A 26,012-nucleotide genomic window follows, 5' to 3' on the forward strand; every position below is an offset into this window, starting at 1 on the left:
AGCTCCTGGCAGTGGAGACTGATGAAGATCTTGACATTTCTATTCTGATGTTTCAGGTAGAGGTGGCTGCTGAATGGATCTGCAGTGTGACTGACGTGGTACGGTGCTTCATCTTTATTTCATGTGATGAGGAGGTGGGAGGGTGGAGATTACTTGAAGTGCCTGGCTAGAGACAGAACGTAATTTATCAGTGTTCATTTGTCTGGAGGGATACACAGCACATATGTAATTTAGAAATGCGTTAAAAATATAGGGAGCTGTTGTCTTTTATAATCAGTGAGCACTCAAGTCTGTTGGTTTAAAATCTTGTTTCTGTGGCACATAAATGCACTGCTATGCATTTTGTATTTATAGTGTGCTTACAGTAGAAGCGGTACGTCTAAAATGAACCAAGTGTATGTAAATAGCACTGATAAAACTAAGCCCTTCATAAACTCAGAGAAATGTGTATTTTCCATATTTAGGCTGAAATGCCTCAACTGAACATGGATTTATCCTTGACGGTTCTTCTGAGATGACATTTAATATAGATGTTCTTTTTATATGTGATCTGCAAATGGATTTTGCTGTTTGTTTCTACTGTAGAAAGCATCCCTCCCCTCGCTTTTTCCCCTTCTCCCTTGGAGTGTTTTTTTTCCAGTTCAAGCCTGCTGATGTTACGCTGTAGTTAAATTATCAGGGAGGGAAAGAGGATATCAGTGTCGTCCACCTTGCTGTGGAGAAATCTGTATTTTTGCTTTCTGCAGTGTACTGAGAGCAAGAGAAACAACCAAGGTGTTGCCATGCTTTATCAGAGGCAGAATGATAAATTACATGTCCTGGAAAGTTTCAAGATGTGTAAGAATGCAAATCCTTGGCCCACAGAGATGTGTGGCTAAAAGTGCTGATCCAGCAAGGAGTTAAGCATGTGCTTACATCTAAGCACAAGAGTTGCTTCCATTGGGTGTATGTACCCAGCACCATGCTGTGTGGGGTAAGCAAAGCTCTTTACTGTGAAAGGAGGATTGATTTGTTTTAGTGGCTTGAAGTAGGAAATGAGCCTTTTCCAGTCACCTGGAAGAGCAGTCTGTAAATACTGCAGGTGTTGCTCTTCTGTGTTACTGTCCTTGACCCTACAGCTAAACTGATGGAGATGGAAACCCTGATGGTTTGTCATTTTCTACATTACAGTCCATCTGTCCACTTCCCCTTCTCACTTTTCACACCCTGCCCGTGTCTGCTAACCATGAACAGAACAGCGCCTTGTCTGTAGTAGCTGATAATGTAGTGTGGTACCTCTGCCTAGAAGGGTTGAAGAGTTAGAATGGCATTACAAGGGAGTGCGGAACCTTTCTTCTCTTGCAAACAGGGAAATATGTAGAAATTTTCAGTCATTTACAATTCAACCCTTTTCTCTCCTGTGTAAAAGGCTCTGGACCAAGGATCTGTACATTGGCTTGTTCTCTGCCAGCCTGAGAAAGAAAAACTTCTTGAAAAAGTGGTTGAAAATGGTTGGGGCTTTTCTGTCTGCTGATGGCAGTGTGCAGTAGGCAGAATGATCTAGCTCTTTTCTTCATCTGTTTCCTGTTCCTGGTTGCCCTTTAGTGGATGCACTCTTTTTGGCTCTGTTTTCTTTCCTTAGTTCATTTTCATGCCATGTTCCTTTCTCCTTGAAGAGTGATGGCATGTGTGGTTTTTGAGGAGGCAGTGTATTCTCTGCTCTGGTTGCTGTCCATGTGCTCCTGGTGGTGTGAAGTTGTCTTCCTGCTGGGTTTCAGCTTGCATTCTGACTGGGAGGGGAAGACATCAGTTTTGTGTATGGATGGAAATGTTTTTATTGGTTTGTGGAGGCTTTTTGGTGCTGAATTAGATGTCATTCTTCCTGTATCCTTCAGACTCTAAAAGAGAGATGGGGGCTGAGTTTTCCTGATGCACTGATTTTATAGCATCGTTCGTTTTCACTGACTATCTCCAACTGGTCTCACTGCATTGCAGCTGGCATGGTAATTCTCACATCCATCTCCTGGGTTTTAAGTGGTTTTGTTCATTTCATACACTGCAGTGAGGTCTCAGGCTCATCCTTGGAAATACCTTGGTGCTTTACTGATAAGCACAGATCAGAAAGATAAGCTCCCAGTCTGCTTCCTCTGGAGCAGTCTTTGAAGGTTGCACATTCTTCTGCTGTACATCCTTTGTCCGAGTGTGTCTTCTTTTTCGTCTTCTGTTCCCATCTTGTTTTTCTTCCTTGGTTTTATTTCAGTCCTTCAGTCTTCTGGTCTTTTTGTTTGCTGTGTTTATAGTTGAAAAGAGACACACCTGAGTTTAAGTGTAGTTGGCTGTTTGGATTCACCTTGGAAGTTTTCCCTAGGAATGCTTTGTAAGCACAGGGCTCAGTAATTTGCCCCTTCAGCAGTTAGAGCTTTTTCCACCAACAGCTGAAAAGTGTTACCAACTTTTCCCATCCTGCCTGCAGCTTTCATTGTCATTTGGGCTGCTGTGCACCACAGCTTGCTTTGTTATACCTGTGAGAGGCTGTGCTGCACAGTTCTTACATATGAACCGAGGTTTCCCTTTTCCATAGTGAAATATTTCACCTTTTCCTTTCGAAACACACATGCAAGTGTGCTCCTCTGTCCTGGCCTTTGACTCTGCCTTGTAAAACTGAAATAGAGATCAAGGTAAATATTGACAGCTGCATATCTCTACACAGTTTCATGCAGGAGCCCTTTCTTCAGCTGCTAGGTGTTCTAAAGACCATGCATGTAAAATTGTCCAAGACGCATTTTGATGTTTAACAGGTATTGTTTGGTTCTTGTGTGGAGATGGCATGTATGGAGACTGGGATTAAAGATGAGAGGAAGAAGAATTTGTTTGATGACAGAAGGGTATTTTGTATTTGTGAAAAGAGTGGGGTTTGTGCCATCCAGCTAATTTGCCAAAGTTCAATTGAGAAAATGTGATTCTCAGTAAAAGCTGTTTCATTTATTGGTTGCAAAGATTCTTTTGCATATATGGTGTTAATTTCCTTTCCATCTTTTACTGGTTTACCTGAACAATTCAATTGCACATGTCTTTTTTGCTTTTGAGTGACACTGGATGTGATAAAATCTCTGTTTTAAACTGTTACTATGTGATTAGCAGAGAAAGATGTCTCTAAAGCCTGATCTGCCTGCTGCTCTGTTGCTCAAGGAGAAAAGAGGAGCTGAATTCTGGGAGTTGGGTCTTTGGTTGGAAGTCCTTGTGTAAATTTGGCACAGGCTACTTCTCTTCCAGAGAACCTTCTCTTTCCTCAGCTTAGAGCTCTGTAGATGCTAGGGCCATACATGCTTGAAGCCGAGGAGTTACTATGAGTTTCCTCCTAGTTGTGCTTTATCTTCCTCTTGTATGAAGTGGGCTTGCACACAGATCTTTCTCATTCGTCAAGTTGTGCTCCCTGATACATACAGTCTGTAAGATTCCATTCTGAAGTCTTGTGACTAGCTTTGCTCTCTGTTCTCAAAGCTTCCTGTCTTTAAAACCAGCCTGTTAGGGCTGTTTCTGCTACATTCTTCTTAAAGCCATGCTGTGAGTTTTTCATTGCTTTTGGAGCTAGAATTACACCCATTACCTTTTATGGACCATTTTTGCATACCTTTCTCTGAATAACACTTATTCTTGATGGTTTGGTTCCCTTCAGGGGCACACTAGTGTGAATATGGTTTGTTTTAAGGGTGGTACCCAACTGAGAGTTTAGGCCCTGATTTCTTTAAGCTCAAAAACCCATGTGTAGTTTTAAGCAGTATGTGAATTTTGGATCACTGATGACCAGTGAAAACACCCAAGCACAGTCTGTGTAAAATACCTTGGCAATTGCAAATGCCTTGAAGGAACCTGAAACCATCTGGCTGTGTCCCTCCTTTTGTCCAAAGAAAAAGCTCTCCTTAGTTTGCTGATCCCTCTTCTGAAGAGGAATGCTTTGTATCATCAGTGATTTTCTGGATGTGCTGGGGTTTTGCCACGCAGTCAAATGTGGTTACAGGATGACCACAGTCCATTGGATGAGGCAGTCACTGATGAGCCTTTGATGCACTGGGAATGAGTTAGTTGTGAATTGCTTTGTGCTTTAGTTTGCTGTTTCCCCTCTCCCAGCTGGTCACCTGTGATGTAAAGTGAGATGTTGGTGGTTTGTGAATCGAAATCCCTTTGCAAAGGCAAGATTACTTTCCAGTATTTCTTTCCTGGGCAGATAAGCCTTTTACCCATACCTGTGTGAACAGAGGCCCCTCCAGAAAGGTGTGTGTCAGCAGTTTCATGACCTTTTTTGTTTTTGACTGACTCACTGTATCATAAGCTCACTTGTGTGAGCCAAACCAGAGTTAGGCTGTTTCTGCTGTTTTGAACTTATTTCAGTTTTTATTTCAGTATTTTCCTGCTGATCTTTCACAATGGGTGGGAAGAGCGGAGGGAGGGAAGAGGAGGAGGGATGGAAAATAAAAAGGTGCACAAAGATTAATTTGCTTTGTGGTTTCCTCTTTTAGGAGGAGAGACACACTTGGGAGAGTAGGTTATCAGACCTTTAAGCACATAGATAAAATACTGTCCTTTTTAATAGACACTCTGGTGTTGCACTGAGGCGTCCCCTGCTCAGCACTAAAACTATATGACCAGATTCATTTTGAGGAGACATGAGATGGCTTCCTCTGTGTGTGCATTTTTACGGCCCTTAGCTAAGTTAGGGCCCTTGGTGCTTATCACTTTTTAATGATTTGTTCTTACCACTGCTCCTTGCTTCTGGCTGTTTGTTCTTTACTACTTAGGTTATTACTCATGTTCATGCAGAGACCTGAGAGTTAATAGAAAATGAAGATTGGAGTTGCTCCCTCCTTCCCTTCTCCTGTAAGGTTATCTGGGACAACTTCACACACATTTATATACAGCGTTGCAGTGTCTTGGCTTCTGATTGTGTTAAGATTGTGTCAAAGGTATAAAACTAAAGCTGGGAAGCTAGCAGCTTACTGAAAATAATGTCATTAAATTTATAAAGCCACTGATTAATCATCTTATAATACAGGTATAAACTTAAGAGTGATATATAGTCTATATATTAATTGTAATCTTTTCTATTAATTTTGTAGTCATACATATGTATTATATACCTATATATATTTAGCACAGGGGTTACAAAGTCAAGTTATACATAAAGTTCTCTAGTCAATCTTAATTTATGTGCATGTCTGTCACATTGGAACACAGGGCTCTTAGGTACATGCTTGTCTTTAAGCATTGTATATATTCAAGCAAATTAGAGAAGAGGGAGTTTATTTGAATATATTTCATCACCTTGATCTTAAAGAAATGGTGGTTATTTTGTGTACCCTTAAACCACTTAGCGAGGGGGCTGTTTTCTAGTCAGTCCTCAGCCTCTGACTTGGGTGCTTTCTCCTTTCACGTACTTGCTGCATTAATACAGGTGTAGATTTGAGGCTTCATTGTTGCAAGATGAGCTCTGTGTGGTTGTAGCTTTAATCCCTTTCATGGGAAGAAGGGTTGACTGCCTCAACAGACTCTTGACTGTCAGCCTCCAGGACTCATTATAAGCACATTGTTCAGCCATGGAGAGGGCGGAATTGCATGAGCCAAGGCAGGAAGGTTCTGCATGGGATGGTGTATGTCCTCCATCTCTGACCCTTCCAGACTTGGGATGAGTCTCACTGCCTGTGGCTGATAAATATCTGTATTTTAGTCTTTCCTGCAAGGTCGCAAGAACCTTCCTCTATGAGGATGAAGAGTACGACAGCACATATGTTTTTACTATGGCTCATCTTGGGAATTCTTTGCAAGTGAGAGCGTTCAGACTTGCTCCAACCCTCCAGTCCTTGGGTAATGCTGCAGGGCTGTCATAATGGCTAGATGACTTCTGTGGGGAATGGCTGCATCAGCAACAATGCTAACAGAAATCTAGTGGTGGAAATATCTGCACATGGATCCAGACCTGTACACAATGAACAGGGACAGATGTTCTTAAGTGGAGCTGTTTTAAACAACAGTTGGTTTATCGAACTGATGTTGCTCTTCTCTCGTTGACAGTCAGGTTACACTTCAGTTATTTGAAGAGATTCTCATTGCCAAACACTTGACTCAGCATTTGACTGAACAGAGGCAGCAGGCCTTGCCAGTGGGAAGAAAGCAAACAGAAGTGAGCTGTGGCAGGGCTGGGTAAGGAATCTCCCATCACTGAAGGGCCACTAGTGAACAGCAACTGTGTTAGTAAGTTGGCAGATGATCCTATCCCAAAAGGTACTTTCTGCTTTTTGTGTTCTTCTGTATGTGTTAAATGTCATAGGAGCTGTTTATGGGGGTATTGCAGCTCCACGGGGTAGGGATGGCTGAAAAGGGGGGCTGTAGGGAGATGATGCATTGATTTATTTGTGGGATTTATGGGACAAAAATTAACCACTTTATTTTTTTATTGCTATTCAAATAAATATAATAGCAAGCCTTAAGCAAAAAAATATGTGTACATATATAAATAAATCAAGTCCGTCTTGAACCTCCTCCTCTTGCTGCTGTGCCCTTGATAAATATGCCTACATTCAATAGTCCTTCTGTGAATTCTCAAGCTGCCAAGGGCATGAAGTTCTTTGTAGCTATTGAACAGAATTGTTGCATATGACACCTGGAGGAGTTGGAATGGTTTTGTAGAAGTCACTCAGTGGATTCGTCACAATTTTCCTATTGCATGCAATGGATCACATTGAAGCTGAGCAAGATGATTCATACTGCTTTCTTCTCTTCTCCCTGTCAGTAGCAGTGGTAGCCCTCAGAGCAACATTTGAAACAGTAAGTGCCTGGCCCACTGCCATGTGTTACAACTGCTCTGCTGGGCCCTCTGATGATACTGTAATCAGATGATAGGCAACAATAATTGTTCTTTTCCACAGGGAAAATGAGACCAGGGTATTTAAGTACTAATCGAAAAACAGTTTTAAGGAAGTGTTTAAATTGGCCAACAGGCATTTTTCAGTCCTAGGGCCTGTGCTGTCAGGAAAAACCCTATTGTTTAACCCCGATGTTAGTTTAGATTATTTGTGAGACTTTGTGCTCTGTTCTGAATTTTCATGTGAATATCGGCATCCAGAACATGGATGTTGCCAGAGAAGCTGTGGCTGCGCCATCCCTGGAAGTGATCAGGGCCAGATTGGACAGGGCTTCGGGCAATCTGGTCTAATGGAAGGTGTCCCTGCCCATGGCAGGGGGTTGGAAATGGACAAACTTTAAGGTGCCTTCCAACCCAAACCATTCTGTGATTCCATGATTCTGTGTTTTGTGCTCCCTTAGCATCAAAGTGATTACACTGGGGGGGAGGTGGTGGTGTATCCAGAAATACTGTGCTCCCATCAGTTGGTAATACTACACTACTGTCTGATGAATAGGGTTGAGTGATATGCTGGCTGCATCCCTTGAAATGCTAGGCTGTGCTGTACAGGTGTGGCTGAAGAAGGCATTGAAGGTAAACCAATCTATTTGCAATTCTGGTATTCAAAATGGCAGTAAGCCTTTTTATTTCCTCTGATTTGATTTAGATTCACCTTTATTTTGGCTCTGAACTACATTTCTGTCGTGCTGCTGTGCTAGGCACCTCAGGGCATTTGTCAGAGGCTGGCTAATTGAAACACGCGCTCCGACTTGGATCGAAACTGCTGTTTTGATCAAGATTGTAGATGCTGCTGCTGCTTGCTTGTGGAGTTCTTTCCATGAAGCACTAGGTTTTTGGTTTGTCATTTTTGCTTCTCAGGGGTTTTAGGAAAGCACAAAATCTCTGAGGGTACCAGAAAGTAGAAGCTTAAGGCAAAGGCAGCTGTGGGGAACAGTCCTGCTCTAGTTCTGCTTGTGAACTGACATGTTCTCGTCAGTTCTTGAGCAACTGCAGCCCACATGCAAATGGGCGCATAATCCAGTGAAGGCGATGAAATGCTTGGACATCTTAAGCCTTGTTCTTTGGGTACTCCCACACACTTGTTAGCCATTCACCCATACAGATCTGTCAAAGTGCCTGACATTTCTGTTGTTTAGCCTAAAATGCAAATTTTCTATTTCGGTTATTTCTCTTCTTTTATGTACCTTGGTACCTCTGGGATGTTCACATTTGAGGATGTTTTTCCTTATAGCAGCTGTGTTTTGCTGTGGTACTCGTATTTTAATTTTGTAAGATGTCTGTGAGACTCGCTGTTTATGACTACCATGTTTGTCTCCTCAGACAGCAAAAGGAGCTCTCTTCCTTTTCTTCCACCCTTCTCAGGACAAGACCATGTGGACAGGGTCTCCAACTTCAGTCTAAGTTGTGGCTGCAGGGGGTCTTCCAGGAGAGGTATGCGTGGCCCTCTGCACAGCAAGTGTGGATGGGGATAAGAAATGAGAGGAAGGTGTGCTGGGAGCAGAGCATGTCAGGTTTAGGCTGCTCGACCAGGAGCTCTTTCAGAGCAACAGAGACAGAACTGATAACTTAATCCTCCCTATCCTTTCTAATGTTTAAACTGTCAACTTTGATCTTGGAGGCTCTGGCTCCTGTCTTCAGTCTTGGAGTCCTTGGAGATGACTACAACCTTGGGGTACACAAGAGGGTTTGATTGTTGGTGGGTTTTTCACAGGAAGCTGCTACTGTATTTGTGGCTGCTGATGTGCTGTGTCCTACCCTGATCCCCTTGACACTTCCAATATTTTCCTCTGTAAAATGGGAGATGTGTTTCTTCAGGTGTTGCTGTAGTGATAAAAGCCTAATATTAAAGTGTCATCTGAGAGAGGGCAGATGCTCTTATTGGCAAAAACAGTTAACAAGGCTGTGGGAAGCACTGTGGTGAGGCCATGAGCAGCACCCAGGGGTCTTACAGGCAATGTTTTACCTTTGGTTTCTCATGTCAGTCTAAGTGAACATCATTTACTTACCAGGCTGCTCTTAAGAGCATGGATTATCTCTGCTTCCTTCACAGGCACATTGGCACTTATTACATTTGCAGGTATGCAGTTGGCATAGCTGTAGGAGAGGGAGTTGGTTTCTCTGTGTCTCCCTGCTGACCTGCCATTAATGGAAACCTGAAAGTGACACCTGGCTTGAGTCAGAACAGCTACCAAAGCCATCTCCTGCCTTGGGAACTAGGAGGTGAGTCTGTCGTGATCATCTGAACACACATTGCACACAGCTGCAGGAACAGGCTGGTATATCCCTGCAGTGCTGCTAGGGTGGTTCCTGATGGGGATGGAGGGATTGTTAGAGTGGGTAGTTCAACATACGACAAATATGGATAGCTAGTGTGCTTTTCCACCACAGATATTTTACATGTATAAAATGTGCACATTTCTGTGGAGCAGAATAAGTATCTGTGAATTTTTCAGGTTGATGTAAAGACATGTAACCTAAGTGTGTGTGTGTGTGTAAAACGTGTCTGATCATGCTTTGTAAATCTATTATTTATTTAAAACTTGTGTCCTACATCTGTTAAGCCTGGCAGTATGTCAAGCTTGAAACATTTGAGCAAAGTGGGGTTTGGCCATTGAGATACTCTTCAAAAAAGCACCTCTTCCCTGTCAAAGTATAGTCTTGCGTAGGAACTTTCACTTTGGCTGAAGTGCTGGTCCTTCGGCATCAGTTTTAATGTTAGCTTCTGCAGAAGCAAAATGCCATCCTCTGCGTGTGGAGTCCCCGTCTTGGTGTCCAGAAACCCAGTGCTTCCTTTGTCTCCTTGTTTGTCTTTCAATACAGGGACACTTTTTTGTCAGTTCAGGCATGAAATGTTTTTGTGCTCAAACTGAGATGCACTTTCAGTTCAAAAGCACTGCAGGAAGAACAATTTCTTATAGAACATACTTCTGGGACTATAAATAATAAATGCTGTGACTCGGAGTGATGCAGGCACCCCTGCAACATATATATGCAAGGCAAAGATTCAGTAAGTAATGATTTATCTGCTCTTTGTCAGCCTAAACCAAGAGGGATGTATTCAGACTTCTTCGCTATCATAATGACTTTTGTTTGTGCTGTTTTAGGAGTTCTAAAAATGTTAAGTGTATTTCTTTTGTGGTGCTGTTTTTGGAGGCTGCAGGTTTATAAGGAGAATTAAATATTTATCAAAGTCTTAGTTCTGAGCCAAAACAACCTATTCAAACCTCACCAACTTGCATTGAGCCGGTGGTGCTGTTTGAAAGCAGGTTGGGACCACCCCTCTTGGTGCCTTATGGTGCAGAAGTAACAGGTAGTTACTATTTCAGAGTCGCTGCATTTATTGGTTTATGGGGTTTTACTCTCTTTAATGATGTAGTTTCGTTCAGTTACTTTGTGGTGTAGCAGATTGACAATAGAACCCTCTTCAGGACTTTCATTAAACTGTCTAGCACCATGTGATGTGATAAACTGTACCTGTGAAATCTGTGCATATACCTCATTCCAGGGGTAGAGAAGAAGCTTATTCATAAATACAAGACCAGTCTGTAAATGTACTTTCTTCTTTAAAATCAAAGTTGGACTAAGGTAAGGAGCCTGGCATGGTATCTCTGGGTTATCAGGGGTCCCTCTGATAAAGTCCATAAGCAGAGGTCCATGGAGCCAGTGGAAAGGCTCCTGTGAGCATCAGTGGGAGCTAGGTCATGCAGTGGAGCTTTCCAAAGCATGGAAAACACAGTCAGGATGCGTTTTCCCAGGTGAAGTCAGCTACAAATCTAACTCTGCTCCTCAGCTTTCAAAATTCAGAGGTAAACTAGCTGACTTGTTCCATACAAGGCAGCACCTTTGCATTCAGTGGGGACAGAGGGCAATGAGATGAGCTAAAAAGGGAAGGGTGACTCTGAATATCCTTTGTCCCACAAGGGCAGGCTGAGGACACTGGGTTGGCCTGCCAAAAAGGAGATCTTTTCTATTTGCTCTTCTTTTGTATTTCCCCCAAGCAGCTGTGACTGACCCGTATCCCTTTGAGATCTTCTCAGGACAGGCATAGGCTCGTGATGTAGTTCAAAGTCCACCTTGGGTTGGTGGGAAGAGGTGGCACAGGCCTGGAAAGGAGGGCACTGAGGTAGATGGCACCTTGTCCTGTCAGTCCTGGTGGTTTTAATGTTTCCAGGTGGGCCAGAACCATTTTGCTTGTTCTGTGCTAAGAAGGCAGAGGTATTAAAGCATCACTCCAGAGCAGGAGATGAGAAAATGTCTGGTTTACTTCCATGATGCCCTAGTTTAGGAGATACAACAGTTGTGTTTATTCATCATGTTGGCAGGCTCATTTTTGAAGGTCTAGCTTTGTCAAGAATCTTTTGTCGGTTCTGCAGAATGTTATTAGGGTTTATTCTTTGTTTCTTTCAGCTTATTTTTCTTCTGTATTTGGCTTTTATCTGGCAGTCAGAAACCCAGGGTTATAAACTCTGTGGTATTACTGTGTTTATAAGCATGTGTGATGCTGAATGACACCCACATTTCTCAGCTGTGATGGTGGCTGTATTCAGGCTAGCAGCCTTACGTCCTGCGCAGGACAAGTCATAGTCTTGGGACTGCTGTGCACCTCCCAGTTCTGCCAGATCTTTGCCTCAGGACTACCCTGTTTTCATCAGTATTTTGTATTGTGCTCTATTGCTCCTGTGATTCAAAATACATCACCTCTCATTGCCCTGCAAAGGCTTCAGCCTCTCACCACAGATTGATTTGACAGGGCTGCTTTGCCTTCTTGCATGGAAATAAAAGGTTTCTTGGGGCTGGGGTCACACAGTAAGCAGGGGTTATTCCTCAACAGTGATGGCAGACATGGTCAACAGTGCCAGTCAACAGTCCCATGGTCTAAGTCCATTTGTCCCCTCCTTCAGATGACTTCCAGCATGATGCAGGGAGGGTAAGAAGCTGGAGACACCAGCTTGTCTCTGATGCGTATTTAGAGCAAGAGTTTAGGTAACATGCTGCCAGGCTCTCCTGGCTGAGAGTTTTTAATACCCATATCTTAGCTAATTGCATTTTTTTAGTGCAGAACCACTTGAATTTGTTCATTTTTGGTAGTGAGGATAATTCCTGCCATGAGTAAAAACCTAGGGATTCTCTTTGCTTTTTCCTTATGTAAAATGGTTGCTCTTCATCTCGGAGTATCAGTATGACAGCTGCACTAGATGATTGCTGTAGGTCCCTTACAACTGAAATAGACTAAATGTATAGACTAGACACATATAGACATGTGTACATGTGGATGTTAGAGAACTTTTCCTCTTTGTCATCATTCTTATTTCACCTGTTAGGTCTCACTTAAAGGGAGAAAACCTCCCAGGTAATCAACAAGATGTATCCTGCCAATATACAAAACAGATTTGCAGCAAGCCTTATATGTTTGCTTGTGATCTGCCTGCAGGTATGTCCCTACAGGGCTGGGTTGTCGCTCCTCATAACTGTGTTCAGTGGTGAGACTTCAGCTATGAGCTTTTTGGTGCGTGCTGTGGTCAGAACTGGGCTTCTTTTCTGATCTTGTGTAGATCCAGTTGTGGGATTAGGTCTGGAAATGTTCCCAGTCGGTACTGCCTGGTTTGCCATCCTCAAGAAGCTGCTCGGTCCTCGCAGTTCAAGCTCTGCTGAGATTGGTGTGAGACACTTTTTGCCTTTGTGCCCTTCTGCTTGTATGCAGTAAGGGACACTCTTGTAAGCTCCTGGCTCACTTCTGTGTATTTAGGGATTACTTGTTTCCACTGAAAAAAGGTAACTTCATTTTGAAAATACCATTCCCTGGATCTCTGAAGGAGGGCACTCACAGCCTTGTTCAATACTGAGCCATTTGCTGACCATCACAGCTGGGAAATCGCTTCCCTGGTGCTAAGGGAATTGCTAAAAAGCGTGCCGGTTGGCTTTCACATCCTCTAGCAAGGGGCATTGTATTTCCTTTCTCTCCTATTGTTTTGTTCTTTTGTATGAAGTATTTGGAGTGACATTCATGACATTCAGCAGCAGGATTTCTAGAATGCATCCCCCCCCCCCCCCCAACCAGTTTGCTGCCTGTCTCCCAAGGCACGCTCAGCTTGGTGAAGCCGCACGCTACTGTTTGAGTGTGGCCGCCCGTTGGGGATTTGCAGAAATACTGCAGCAAATCATCCTGCATGCAAGGCTGACCTCCGGGAGGCTAACAAATTGAGGTGAGCCAGCTGGAGCGACAGGACACTGCCGACAGACAGAGCATGCTCAGACCTGGGGGAGAAAGGTAGTTCAGTCTGCAGATGGTGCACGGGTTACCGTGCTGAGAGCTGTTAGGTACGTCTCTTTCGTTTTCTTTCTAGTGGTGGGGAAAGAAGAGGACTGGAGAGTGTTTGTTCCCCTGCAGAGCATAGCTTTAAGGTGTCTTCTTTATTCTTTCGCCTGTGAAAGAGAGGCGCCGGATAGCATTTGCTGTTATTTAGCAGCACCAGGTATGCATGCATGTGCTGAAACACTAATGGACCAGTGGTAGTACTTCCAAGATTGAAAGGTTGCAGGTGCTCTGAATTAACTGTGTTTCTCTGCTGGGTGTTACTGTAACTGTGCTCTGTTTGCTGTGCTGATCACATAGGGCTCTGAATTCAGTTCTGTTAGCGCTCCTGGCTGCAGCGTACTTCAGGGGGAGGGGGTTGTTGCCTGCTTTTTGATGCTATCTCCATGCTCTTTCCCCCCCTCCCCAGCTTCACTTGGAGTCTCTCCTCTGTGGCTGTGTATGTGTGGGAAGGAGGTCAGTAGTTCAGTTGTAATCCCACGTCTTTGTAGTCCATCTTTGTTTGACTGGTGTTTTGCTTTATCATTTTTAAACAAAAGTCTCGTGGGGAAAACATCTTTGATCTGGACTAAATTCTGTGGGTTTTCAGAAATTCATTTCTTACTGGGCAGGTGCTGCTTTGGGATTACTTTATTTTCTTTACCCTCCCTGAAAACATGCTAATGTAGAGCTTGTGGTAACCAAGGAGGGGTTTTTGCTGCTCTTATTGGCTGCTCTGTGCTCCGAACAATTTCAGCTCCTGCTTAGAATTTGCAGCACACAGGAGTGGTCTCAGGCACCATGCTGATGGGAAGCGGGGAAAGCTCAGGCTGTAAACGCTGCTGAGCACCAGTCCCAGTATCCAAATAACACAGGTACTGTTCTTGTCAGATGAGGAAAAGAAAGGATAGGTAAAATATAGAGAATAACAAAAGGCAGCTAATGCCCAGAGGCAGAATTGGAGCGGCTGAAGTTCATCTTGTTCAGTAGTTTGGGATTTCACATCATGTTCCTTTAAATTTACTTTTGCAGTGTTCGTAAATTTTCCCTTAAGCCAGCCCAGCTCCATCTTTGCTTTAGGTAGACCACTGAAGTCAGAGAAACCTGCTGCTCTCTAACAAGTCTTTGTTTCTGACAAAGGTAGCTTGCTTACAGGCTAAAAGCAAGAGGCCAGGCAAAAGGAGGGGCTTTTTACTCCCTAATCAGTGCTGTTAATGCCAATATAACCTGATAGGTTTCAATGGGATAAGCGGGTGAACAAAGATTGGCTGGAATGAACCCTGTTAAGCTTCCCCTTCTGTCTAGCCACGGTTGAGTGCCTTGGGTTTTCATCTTTAGGCTTGGAACTGTCAGAAGGTGAAGACTTGAGGGCTGAGAGAAATACTTTTTTCTTTCTTTTTAAGCTCATGTTTCAGTACATCTCTCGCCTCAGGCTTGTTTATTAGAAATACATCTGATCTGGGGCAATTTTATGGAGATGAGGGTTAGTTTTTTGTTTGGGGAAAGGATTTCAAACTCTGTGCAATTCTGGATGGAGAAGAGATCTTGGAAATGGGGACCTCAAAAGCCCAAGAAGTATTCTTTTTAGTTTCATCCTTTTAGCTCAGTTTTATGGCTAGCTTGTATGTGTTGACTGCTTAGTGTTGGGATGTTTTTACCTGTTTTTTGAAGATCAAGACAGTGGCATCAACAAATACTAATGTTCTGCTAGGCAGCTTGAAAGTCCGGTTGGATCTCTTCCTGTTCCAGGGCTCGCAGACTCTAAAATTAAATGGAAGAAAACTCAGATTTCCTATCTATAAGCACAACTGGTAGGTGTCCTGTGACCACCAGTATTCTCCTGTTCATACTGAAGGTACATTTGCAGTAGGGACCATTGCACAGAGCCTCAGGCTCTTTGGTTGCAGTCTTGTATAGAAAGATTTATAGAAAGTTTTGCTTTCTATTCATCACTTACACTAAAGCATAAAAACTGAAGGTAAACCTAATTCTGATCTCAACTGTCTATAGATACCTAAGGGGTTTGTGACACAGATGCTTTTTAAATATATTGCTATATTTTGATTTTATTTTTTTCTGAATAAAGTTTTATTTTTAACATTCTCCTCAAGGCTGCAGATTTAAGGTATTCTTATTTTTCATATCCCTTCTTTGGATCAGCCTTCATTAATGATATTTGTGTCTTTAAGCATTGGGTTTGCTTCCTTCAAGAATCTGCTCTTTTCCTGTTTAAAAAGTCAGCACTTCTACACTTGGTTGCTTTTTACAAAGCAAATGTTCATTCAGTGTACCATCCTTTCTTTAATGTGGCATGTACTGTGAAAATGTATGTATCTCATTAAATCAGTGAATAAGATGATAACAGCCTTTTGGGCTGTGGGGATTGACTTGCTTGTATAGTTCTGTGGGAATCTGTGACAGAGATAAGAATAAAAGCCAGTTCTTGGCTGCTGAATCCTAACTCCCCCTCCTTCCAATTGGGAAAGTTGCCTTCTAGCAACTTCTGCTCTGAGCATGAATGAAGTAGGTATTTAAAACTGCATGTATTACATATACCGCATCCTTCGCTAAGCTCTTGCATCAGGGATGGGAGGAAGAACAGGAGACATTTTGTAGGGGTGGTGTGAAATGCCATGTTTGCATGCTTTTATCTTCCTGTACTTGTCCTGGAAAGCCAGTCTAGTGAGAGATGGATCTGGAGGTAGGGAGTGCTAATGGGCAAAATGGCCTTGAGGAGGGAGCATCTGCTCCCACCCCTCTCACTGTGTTGCTGTAATAAGAAGGGTAAGGGCTCCCTGCCCATTTCCTGCCCCAACTCCTTCCCTGTCCTGTGGCAGGAGCAGCTCCAGTCCACTTCCAGTTGCACCACTTTCCTAGGAACTGCAGGGACCGTTCTGCTTGGACACTGCTGCCACAACTGGCAGGCTCTGCAAGGGAGCTGGTCAGCAGGGCCAAACCCAAGCTGGCTTCCATGTAGAGGCATTTCTCTCTGTGCACAGAGCTGTGAGGCTCTTGGGACATGTGTGTCCTTCATGCTTTTTTTCCCATTTTGTGAGGATTTTTCAGCCTGCTCTAGCTCTGGAAAACTGCGCATTGGTTTGGAAAGTGCTTGGGCAGTTGGTAACAAAAGCTTGGCAAGGCCTAAGTAGACAAAACCAGCACTTCTCATTTTGTTAATACCTGCAGAACTTGGTGGTCACTATTAGACGTGCTGTTCACCTCCATGACCCTTGTTCTCCCTAATCAAGCTCTTGGTCTCTTCCTTTGGGGGTTTTAGTAATGTTCATGGGTTTTATTGCGTGGGCGTTGTAGCTTTTCTCCCAATTTCTTACCTAAATAGATAGTAAATTTTAAAATGAAGAAGAGATTTAAAGCATTGTCCATTATATTAATAGTTTCAAAGTAGCGATTCATCCTACTCTAGCTTCACAATTAAAACAAAAGAACAACAGAACTAGTCTCTTAAATTAATCCAAACAGCCTTTTATGCCAACTGCCTATTAGTAGAAATTAATCTCTCCCATCCCACCCACTCTGATGTCCTCGACGTGTTAACAAGAACAGTGTGTCTCCATCGATGCTTCCTGTTGCTTTCCCACTTCCTGAGGATGTTTAAAACATCAGATGACCAGCAGCTGACAGGCAGAAGGTGCCACAGTGTCTGAATGTCCATGGGAGTACCACAGATGCTGCGGGATGCTCAAGGTCTCTGCCAGAGGTGCCTGCTGAGAACACGAGATGCATGTTCCTGAAGCCTTTACCTGCTCACCAGTGGTCAGTGCTAGTTAGAGAAGCAGTAGCTGGGATGGGAGAATGAACCTGTGACCTTTTTACTAAGTGAGTGGAGGAGGAGGAAAAGCCGCCTTTTCTAAGCTCTTCATGCCTGTGATCGCTTTTGGGAAAAGAGCAAAGAGGAGCTGACCAAAAATAGAGTCTCTCCCACAGGCTTTTAGCCTCTGGAGCGAGCAGCATCCACTGTGGCTGAGCTGCAAGCCTCAGGATGTGCTCTTATTTCCACTGTAAAGTCTTGAGCTGCCCTTACACCACTGAGTGTGTTGAGTTCCTCATCTTTGACTGTGCAGTGCTGCACCTCAGCTGCCCTGCTGCCCTGTTAGCATCCCTGCCAGGGAAATTTGCTGCCTCTGTCTCCCTTTCTCACTCCTGCTCCTTCCCTGGATGCTGCTCCTCTCAGGAGTCTGCAAGGGCACATTCCATTCCCTCCCATAGGGCATCGTTGCCCTCTACTAGCTTGACAGCAAGAAGCTCTGTGCTGCTTTTACATGCATGTCTCCTCTGGCTGGGCTCTGGTCTATCAGCTGTAGCATCTTCTGTTGCTGAAGGGTGGTGCTTTAGCATTTCAAAGCTGAGGGTAAAAAAAATGTCAGTCCATGTAATTTCCCTGGTAACTGGGATGTATTGCTCATGTGGAGCAAAGCTGTGGTTATCCCAGTGACACTGGGAAGTGAGAGGGTGGATGAGCATTGTAGGGGTGGGAAGGGGATAATCCGTGGGCAACTGGGGGTGTGAAGAGCCTGGATGCTGACCTCTTTGTAGAAAGAAAGAAACAGCACAGAGGAGTCTGCTTATAAGGAAAGTAGCAGTGCATCTGGCCTGCCACTTCTGCAAATGCCTTTCGGTTCTTAAGATGTTCTCTGATGGCTCCATGGGAGGAGAGTGGCAGCTCCAGACCCATTTTATGAGGTAGACTTACAAATGACAGTTTCTTTTATTGTGAAGTAGATCTCTTCAGGTGGAAATCTAAATGCTTTCACCTATTTCAGAGATACCTGCTGCCTCCTGGGAAAGTTGCCCATTCTAGGACCTCTGTTGGTGGCAGCACTTAATGGCTGATCTCAGCCTGGGGGATTGAGGAACCAGGGGACATGGGGAGTGACTGTTTGCCTTTACCCCCTTAGTGCAGCCTCTCCTGGGTGTATAAAAGCAAAGAGCGGGATGGTTTGTTGCTATTTGTGTTCTGTCACTCCCTGAAGCACCAAACTTTAGTTCTGCAAGGTCTGTGTTCACTGAAAGCACCGGATTTAAAAAAAGGTGGATGATAAAATGTGGGAAAACTGGCAAAGAATTAAGACAGTTCCCCGAGTACCTGTGGAATTCTCCTTTCAGTTCTGCCTATGACACCCCTTCCTGTCCACATCCCCTTGTTCACTTCCATCAAAAGCAGCTTTCAGCTAAGCAGCGTGAACCAGGAATTACGAATTGGCAACGAGGAACAGGCATGAAGATGGATTCCTTTAGCACTGCTAGCTTTTAACATTCATTCCTGACACCTGGTTGGCTAAAGTACATGCACTCATTTGAGCTAAGTACAGAGAAGTGCAAGCGGGAAAGTGCAGTGAGGGAAGAGACAGAGGAGAGCCTTGCAGGTGATTTTTATTAAAAGCTGAGTTGTTCATTTGTAGCCATTTAGTGGGTACTGTTGTAGCAGAGTCTGAAATGAAAATTGCTAACCTCGGAACATCAGCTGCATCCATCAGGCTGCCTCTCTGAAGTGCCTCATATGCCCTTCCCTTGGGGCTGGAGGGGAGAGAACAAATCAGGGGTGAAATAGTAGAGCAGGCTGTTTCCAAGGAGGCCTGTTCAGCTCAAGGGGTTTGTAATGGTCGACAGAACTCTCCACCACTGAGATGCCTGTGAAATGCAGGTGGTATCAAGTGATGTTTTTGTGGGCTTCTCATGCCTTTGAAACACCTACACGTACACATACCTCCTACTGCACTGCAATAATAGAGGCCATGTGGTTTTCCTCCTCTGCAGAGTTCTTGAAACTTGCATTGACTTGGCTGTTGAGCTCATCTGACCTGCAGTAGTTAACTTCCACAATGCCTGCAGACTGGCCTTCGTTTGGAGTGTGTGCTTGGGGCAGCGGACTCGACTGTTGAAGGTTTCCCTTTCATACTGACTAGCAGGCTTCCCACATGGGTCCCTGGGCTCAGCCCTTTCCTTGGGGATGCTGCAGAAGCCATTTAAAGCTGTGCTCACAAGGTGAGAGGTCCGTGGTGGAGAGGTTATGTGGTATCATTAGACATCTTTCAAAGATAGTAAAGAAGTAAAATGAAGCTTTGGAAGTGTGGTACCAACAAAATAACTGAAGATCTGTCCCCATCAAAAATTTCTTTTCCTGAAAACCAGTTTGTTTGCATTACCAGAGTCTAACCAAGTGATGTACTACTGTCACCAGTAGGTTTGCATTCAAGGCTGTCCATGGAACAGCCATGGTTGAGAGTTTCAAAGCCATCAGGAGCAGCAGTCATCCCTTGTTAGAGGGAAGGAAAGATTGAGAAGTGATGTGACAGCCATCATTTGTCTGTGGTTAAATTTGTCTGTCTTTAAATTGCTGTGATGGAAACAAAGGGTGAGTGTTAGGAAGGGGTTTGTTACAGTCCTTCATGCCTTTATTGCTAGAAACTTGCAGAGGAAATGAGTAAGTTAAGAATGAGATAGATAAAAATCTTTTGGGAGTGGTTTAGTGAGAGCTGATCCTGCTCTGGTAATTAGATGACCACTCTGGGTCCCTTCCCATTTCCTTTTCTATGGTTGAAGTGAGAACAACACCTTTTTAATTTGCTGCTTGCTTTTAGGGAGTTGCTAAATGAGGCAGCTTTTTAGACCACTTGCCAAAGGGAGGTGGACTTCATTTCTGGTTGATTTGAGTAGCTGGAGCTGCTCTGAAATTGAAATGAATTTGTTGCTCAGATCTCCAGAGACCACCTTTAAATCTTTGTGGCTTACGGCTAGCACTCGCTTCTTTGGCATTATTCAGTCTCCCACATACCTTCAGTTCTTCCTAAAACGGATCCTGCAGGCTGTTGGGATCTCACAATCTGTAGGGATCCATTCTAATGTCAATGAATTCCGTGAATGATTCTCCATTCAATTTCAGGCTGTATGAACCAGATTGCAGGCTCAAGCTGCAATCTCTCTTTTCAAAAGGACTCCCTTGGTGATATAGGAAGTGCTCACACTGGTCCTAAACATGCTTTGCTATCTTCCTCCACTCTGCCACAGAATAACAAGCATCTCTGGGTTAAAATGCTAAGGGACTATTGCTTGGGATCTCAGAGCATGTGGTTGAGACACTGCTTTTTTCCCCTCCCTGCATACTTGCCTCAAAGGGACTTTGAATTGCTACCTTTAAAAATCTGCAGCTAGAAACAGTCTAACCAGGTATATACCAATCAGAAACTTCCCTTCCAAAAGTTCCCCGTGGCTGCAATTACTCACAGCCTGACGAGCTGTGGACCTTGATGCATAATGAAAATTGAAGCCCGTAAGTACTGTAGGTTAATCAATATCTGAATTGAAGTTCACAGTTGAAAATATGATCAGTACGCTGATGTAATCCAGTAGTGTTTCTGCACAGGAAGCAAGTCATGGCAGGATCTTTCCTATAATGGAAAAAGAAACAAGGTGGCCTTGGATCAGCATAGAGAAGATTCTCAGGTTGGGATGGGAGAACACCAGCAGTGGAAACACTTCAAATATATTGCCTTCCCATTGGTGTAAGGGCCAGCTCTGCTGGTGCAAGTCACCTCATTCTCAGTGAATGAAGGTTTGATTGCTTTAATGAAACATCAGTTCCTCGCATAAAGAGTAGAGTTCTCCTCTCTCCCATACCAATATTTCTTTTGGAAGACAATGGTAGTTCTTAGCCTTTGATCATATGTGATCACAGCCAAAGAAATAACTGAGTGACTTGGGAGTCTCTCACAGGGCAGTTCATAGACCTGTGCCTATGGACTGTGTCGTCATCATCCTGTCCCGCCACCCCCCCAGTAAAATTAAATTGACTGTTACCTTCACTAGTTCACATTTTGTATTGAAATGGAGCATAGCAAAATCTACCCTTGGCAATGCTCCTTGTACTATTGTCTGGGCAGTAGGTACAAGAGGCAGAGTTGGGTACTCACAGCTATGCAAAAGGCCTATGGCAGATCAAGGAACAAAGTCTCCCAAGCCCTGGGCCAGGGGCCCAGTAATTGCAGGGCACTCTTTCCTCTCACTTTTGGAGTGGTCTGCAAAAAGCAGCGAGCCAGCGTCCCAGGGAACACACCAGGTAGTGTTCTGGCACTCTTTTCCCCTTTTTCCTTGTTCCCTGGAAAATTACTGAAACTCTCTTGAATAGTCCATAAAATGTAATTCATGGTGGAGCTGTAAACCCAGTCAACCCAGTGTTGAAATGGTTCCTTTCTTGTTTTATTTTCCACAGGTCTTCACCCTCACCATGTCAAGGAGCGTTAATGATGTGTTCCCTCTCCATTGCATTCCCCGCCTGTCATCTTGCTAGGATCTAACAACAGAATGAGCATAGCAGCTGTGTTTAATGCCCTGCTCGTGTCTGTCCTCGCTGCCGTGCTGTGGAAATACTTCAAACTGCGAGAGCATGCCTTCATGGTCGAAGAGGAGTTGGTCCTCATGCGTCAGTCTCAGGAGGAATCTCAGGTCCAGATTGACTACCATGCGGCTCTGCAGGTACTGGTGGAGGACGGTACCAGGATGGTGTGCACTGGCAGGATGCACACGGACCGCATCTGCCGCTTTGAGTCCCTCTGCTACTCTACTGAGGCTGAGGAGTTTATCTACTTTCACAGCAACTCCTCGGTCATGCTGCCCAACCTGGGCTCCCGGAGGTTCCAGCCAGCTCTGCTCGACCTCTCCTCAGTGGAAGATCACAACACCCAGTACTTCAACTTTGTGGAGCTGCCAGCTGCTGCGCTGAAATTTATGCCAAAGCCGGTTTTCGTGCCTGACGTGGCGCTGATCGCTAACAGGTTCAACCCAGACAACCTGATGCACGTCTTTCATGACGACCTCCTCCCCATTTATTACACCATGCAGCAGTTCTCTGATTTAGACCTGGAGGCACGGCTCTTCTTCATGGAAGGGTGGAGTGAAGGTGTTCACTTTGACCTCTACAAGTTACTGAGTAACAAGCAGCCACTCCTCAGGGAGCAGCTTAAAACCCTGGGCAGGCTCCTCTGCTTTACCAAAGCCTACGTGGGACTGTCCAAAATCACCACCTGGTACCAGTACGGATTTGTCCAGCCACAAGGGCCGAAGGCTAACATCTTGGTTTCTGGTAACGAGATCAGGCAGTTCACCAAATTCATGATGCAGAAGCTGAATGTCAGCATGGAGGAAAGCTCCAGTGAGGAGTACATCGTAGTGTTCAGCCGAACAATCAACAGACTTATCCTAAATGAGGCAGAACTAATCCTGGCTCTCGCTCAGGAGTTTCAGATGAAAACCATTACTGTCTCTCTGGAGGAGCATTCTTTTTCTGACATTGTCCGGTTGATCAGCAATGCGTCCATGCTGGTCAGTATGCATGGGGCCCAGTTAGTCATGTCTCTCTTCCTGCCGAGAGGTGCCACAGTGGTGGAGCTCTTTCCTTATGCTATCAACCCTGAGCACTATACCCCTTACAAAACCCTGGCAACCCTTCCTGGCATGGACCTTCAGTACATTGCCTGGCAGAACACTGACAGGGAAGACACTGTTACCTACCCGGACAGACCCTGGGACCAGGGTGGGATTGCTCATCTGGACAAGGCAGAGCAAGAGCGCATCATTAAGAACACAGAGGTGCCGCGGCACCTCTGCTGCCGCAACCCCGAGTGGCTGTTCCGTGCCTACCAGGACACGAAGGTGAACATCCCTTCTCTCATCCACGTGATCAGGCAGACTGTGAAGTCTAAGCCTGGACCCAAGAAGCAGAAATGGTCCGGTAGCCTTTACCCTGGCAAAGTGAGGGATGCCAAGTGTCAAGCCTCTGTGCAGGGCACGAGCGAAGCTAAACTTGCTGTATCCTGGCAGATCCCCTGGAACCTGAAGTATCTCAAGGTCAGAGAAGTGAAATATGAAGTGTGGATACAAGAGCAAGGGGAAAACACTTACATGCCTTATATATTGTCCCATCAGAATCATACCTTCTCAGAAAACATTAAACCCTTCACGATATACCTGGTGTGGATACGCTGCATCTTCAACAAAAATCTTCTGGGACCTTTTGCAGATGTGCTCTTGTGCAGTACATAACCTGCTGCACTCCTTGTACAGCTCTAACCTGCTCTCCACCCCATCTGTGGTTTAAAACTTCTTGTCTTGTAGTTTGTAGAGGGCTGAAAAGGACCAGACTGTACCAGTGCCTAAGTGTCCATTTTATTGCACTCAATGTGTATTCTTTAAATGGTATTTATTTCCAGTGAGTGTTAAAAAAGAAGAAACCTCTGTGTTCTTCAGAGTAACTTCCAGAGGTTAAATTACATGCTGCATACATGTAATTGAAAACAATGGAAGTGAATTATGTGTACCTTGGTCGTGATTTAAACACGTTCCTATTGTGTGGTGAGTATTTAAGCACAGTGTTAAACCACAGTTGATTCCATGGCTAGGTGGGCAGTTCTCATCAGCTTTTCCATTGTAAGTTATTTTTCTTTCAAGAACTCTGTAACTTTGAGTTCAGGATTTGGTACGAGAGCCTTCATTAAACTGCTGTAAACCCCCTCGATATATTTTGCTTTTTATTACCTGTCAGAATCGTTATTGTGATAGATTTATCTATTGCTGTGATAAACCATGTATATGGGTGGCTTTTCATTTTTTCATTTTGGCTGAGGAGAGTGAGACTACAGTGTCAACATCATGTTTAAAGTTAGATCTTACTGCACCCCAATAGCAAAAGGCTGGAGTAGCAGATAGGAGATAGGAGGGATGGAGCAGATAAAACTATTTACAGGGTTTTAACATGTTTTCATTTTGTGAATTATGTACAGATCCATGGAAAAGGAGGGGGATGGTTTGGAAGAGGTGATGGGGGAAGTGACAGCACTTGCAGCAACCTGCTCAAGGAAATCCTTTATTTTGGTGTTTGATCAGAATAATCTGGTCGATAATAGCTGCTAATAGCTACATGCTTTGCTCAGTAACAGGCAGGTGATCGCAAAGGGAAGCCTTCTGTGCACAACTTTTCCTTGATGTTGGTGGGAGGAAGCAGAGTCAGGCAGGGGGCAGGTAGGTGGGTGCAGTGGCATTGAGCAGGGGTTGGGCTGATGACCCTCCAGTGAGGGGAGTAGTTTTTTCTAGACTTAGGCTCATTTTCCCTGAGATCAGAACCTGGCTTCATTGCTGGGGTCACACACTGACTGCTTAGGACCTCATCCCACACAGTTCTTCTTTAGGTGGAGACCCTAAATGATGCTGTCTTTGAAAAACAGCTCTGCGTCAAAATTACAGCTCTTGGGGAAGAGAGGAAGAAAGGGGCAGGAGCATGACGTGTTTCCCTGGGGGATGTTCACATCCTCTGTAGTTTATAACCAGCCTTAAAGCCACAGGAAAACTGCTTTTTTCTGCTTTCCCCCCCCCAGTTCCCACCATCCTCCCAAGATCTGGTTGGATGCTTGAGCAGTACGATAAATGGCTTGCCTTTTCAGTGATGGGCTGATAGATGAACATCCAAAGGCAGGTTTATAAGATGAGTTCTAGAGGGGGGGGGAAAAACCTTGCAGTACAAATCAAGACAAGAAACAGGGTTGAAAAATGAGTGGAACGTCACAACACAACATTGGACCTTCAGGCAAGTGCTGCTTCTGAATATTCATTTCTATTACTTCTCACTTTGTTTCAGACACGGTTATGATTTAAGGGGAGGGAGAGGAACAGAACAACAATCCCAAAGTCTGTGTTTCCTTTGTCATTGTAGCCCTGCCAGCTAATAATCTTTGCCATGGTATTTTAAAGGTGCATGTGATTACTCCCACTGTTGTTTTGTAGGACAAAATGGTCTTCTTGCTGAAGTGAGTATTCAAGCTGTGCCCTAGTGTCTCCAGGTGGCTGCACATCACATACCACATATATCAGAGGTGAAGCAAAACTTCACCAGCAGGTGACAGATGTGAGAGCAGGCTCTTTAGGATCTGTAGCTCCCCAGGACCTCACTGACTGATTAGCTCCCACTCACGTCATTCAAGCCAAAGGTATCCCAGTGGCCGTCCTCCTCCTGGATATTGCAAAGGTGGTAATGGTGGCACCCAACAAGGTCAATACTGAGTGAGTCAGCATCCATTTTGCGTCAGTTCTCAGAAGTAATGTCCTTTGGGTGCGTGAGCTGCCTGTAGTTTCCTCTTCCTAACCACCCTTCATCCTGGGCAGGTATTGCTCTCTGTGTTGCTTTCCTGTCTGCCTTACTCAGAGCCTTTCATAGCAATCCTTTGCCCCATAATTTGTAGACCATCCCATTTCACTTAAAATTAGTTGCATATGATTGCAGGTTTTCTAACATTTGCAGATTGGCTACAGCACATTGACTATTTTATTCTCACACCCTAATGATTCCAATCAACAAAATTGGCTACAGGGCAATGAAGTATACACGCGGGTTTCCGTGCTCTTAACTCTAGTGTGAAGCAGTCTCTTGCGTTCAGAGACTCACTTTTTTTTCCCGGAGTTAATCAAATGTGCTTTCCAAAAGTGCGTATTCAGGTTCTGTCTTCCTCATCAGTGCTGTGAGTATTTTACGAGGTGGAAACAAAGGGGTTTTCCTTTTTGAATGCTGAGGTAGCTGAACACTGGAGAGGTGATGCTGATGTTGTCGGTTGCCTCTATCACCTGCCCAGTGTAAGAATGTCTGTACCAGAGCCTCACTACTAGACTGAATTCCTCCTCTGCTAGAGCATGCGGCACTGAGAGGATGTGGGCCAGCCTCTAGCTGTCATAAATGGGGCACAGTAATGTTATGCTGATTTATACTACCTCAGGAACTGCTCTGGAGTGCTACTAACTTCCCGTAGTGAATTTCCTTTCCTTTTA

The 26,012-nt window shown here is 44.4% G+C and overlaps 1 protein-coding gene across 12 annotated transcripts in view; it reads left to right on the forward strand.

Moving 5' to 3' along the window:
• POMGNT2 (protein O-linked mannose N-acetylglucosaminyltransferase 2 (beta 1,4-)) overlaps window positions 1-23,715 on the forward strand; it is a 32,078-nt gene extending 8,363 nt beyond the window's left edge. For 2 of the 12 annotated variants that reach the window (XM_065665454.1, XM_065665460.1), the window contains 2 exons: window positions 8,946-9,115; window positions 21,415-23,715. In XM_065665454.1, coding sequence (XP_065521526.1) covers window positions 21,507-23,243 — 1,737 coding nt within the window. In that variant the 5' untranslated portion in view covers window positions 8,946-9,115; window positions 21,415-21,506 and the 3' untranslated portion in view covers window positions 23,244-23,715. Of the gene's footprint in view, window positions 1-56; window positions 99-2,569; window positions 2,658-7,399; window positions 7,469-8,215; window positions 8,327-8,945; window positions 9,116-13,348; window positions 13,369-18,962; window positions 19,191-21,414 lie in introns of those variants that run through there. The other 10 variants (XM_065665456.1, XM_065665462.1, XM_065665459.1 and 7 more) reach the window with 9 other exon arrangements.
• The last annotated feature ends 2,297 nt before the right edge of the window (window positions 23,716-26,012 follow it).

Source organism: Lathamus discolor, chromosome 2 (genome assembly GCF_037157495.1).
Source record: "Lathamus discolor isolate bLatDis1 chromosome 2, bLatDis1.hap1, whole genome shotgun sequence".
Taxonomy (NCBI): Eukaryota; Metazoa; Chordata; class Aves; order Psittaciformes; family Psittacidae; genus Lathamus; species Lathamus discolor.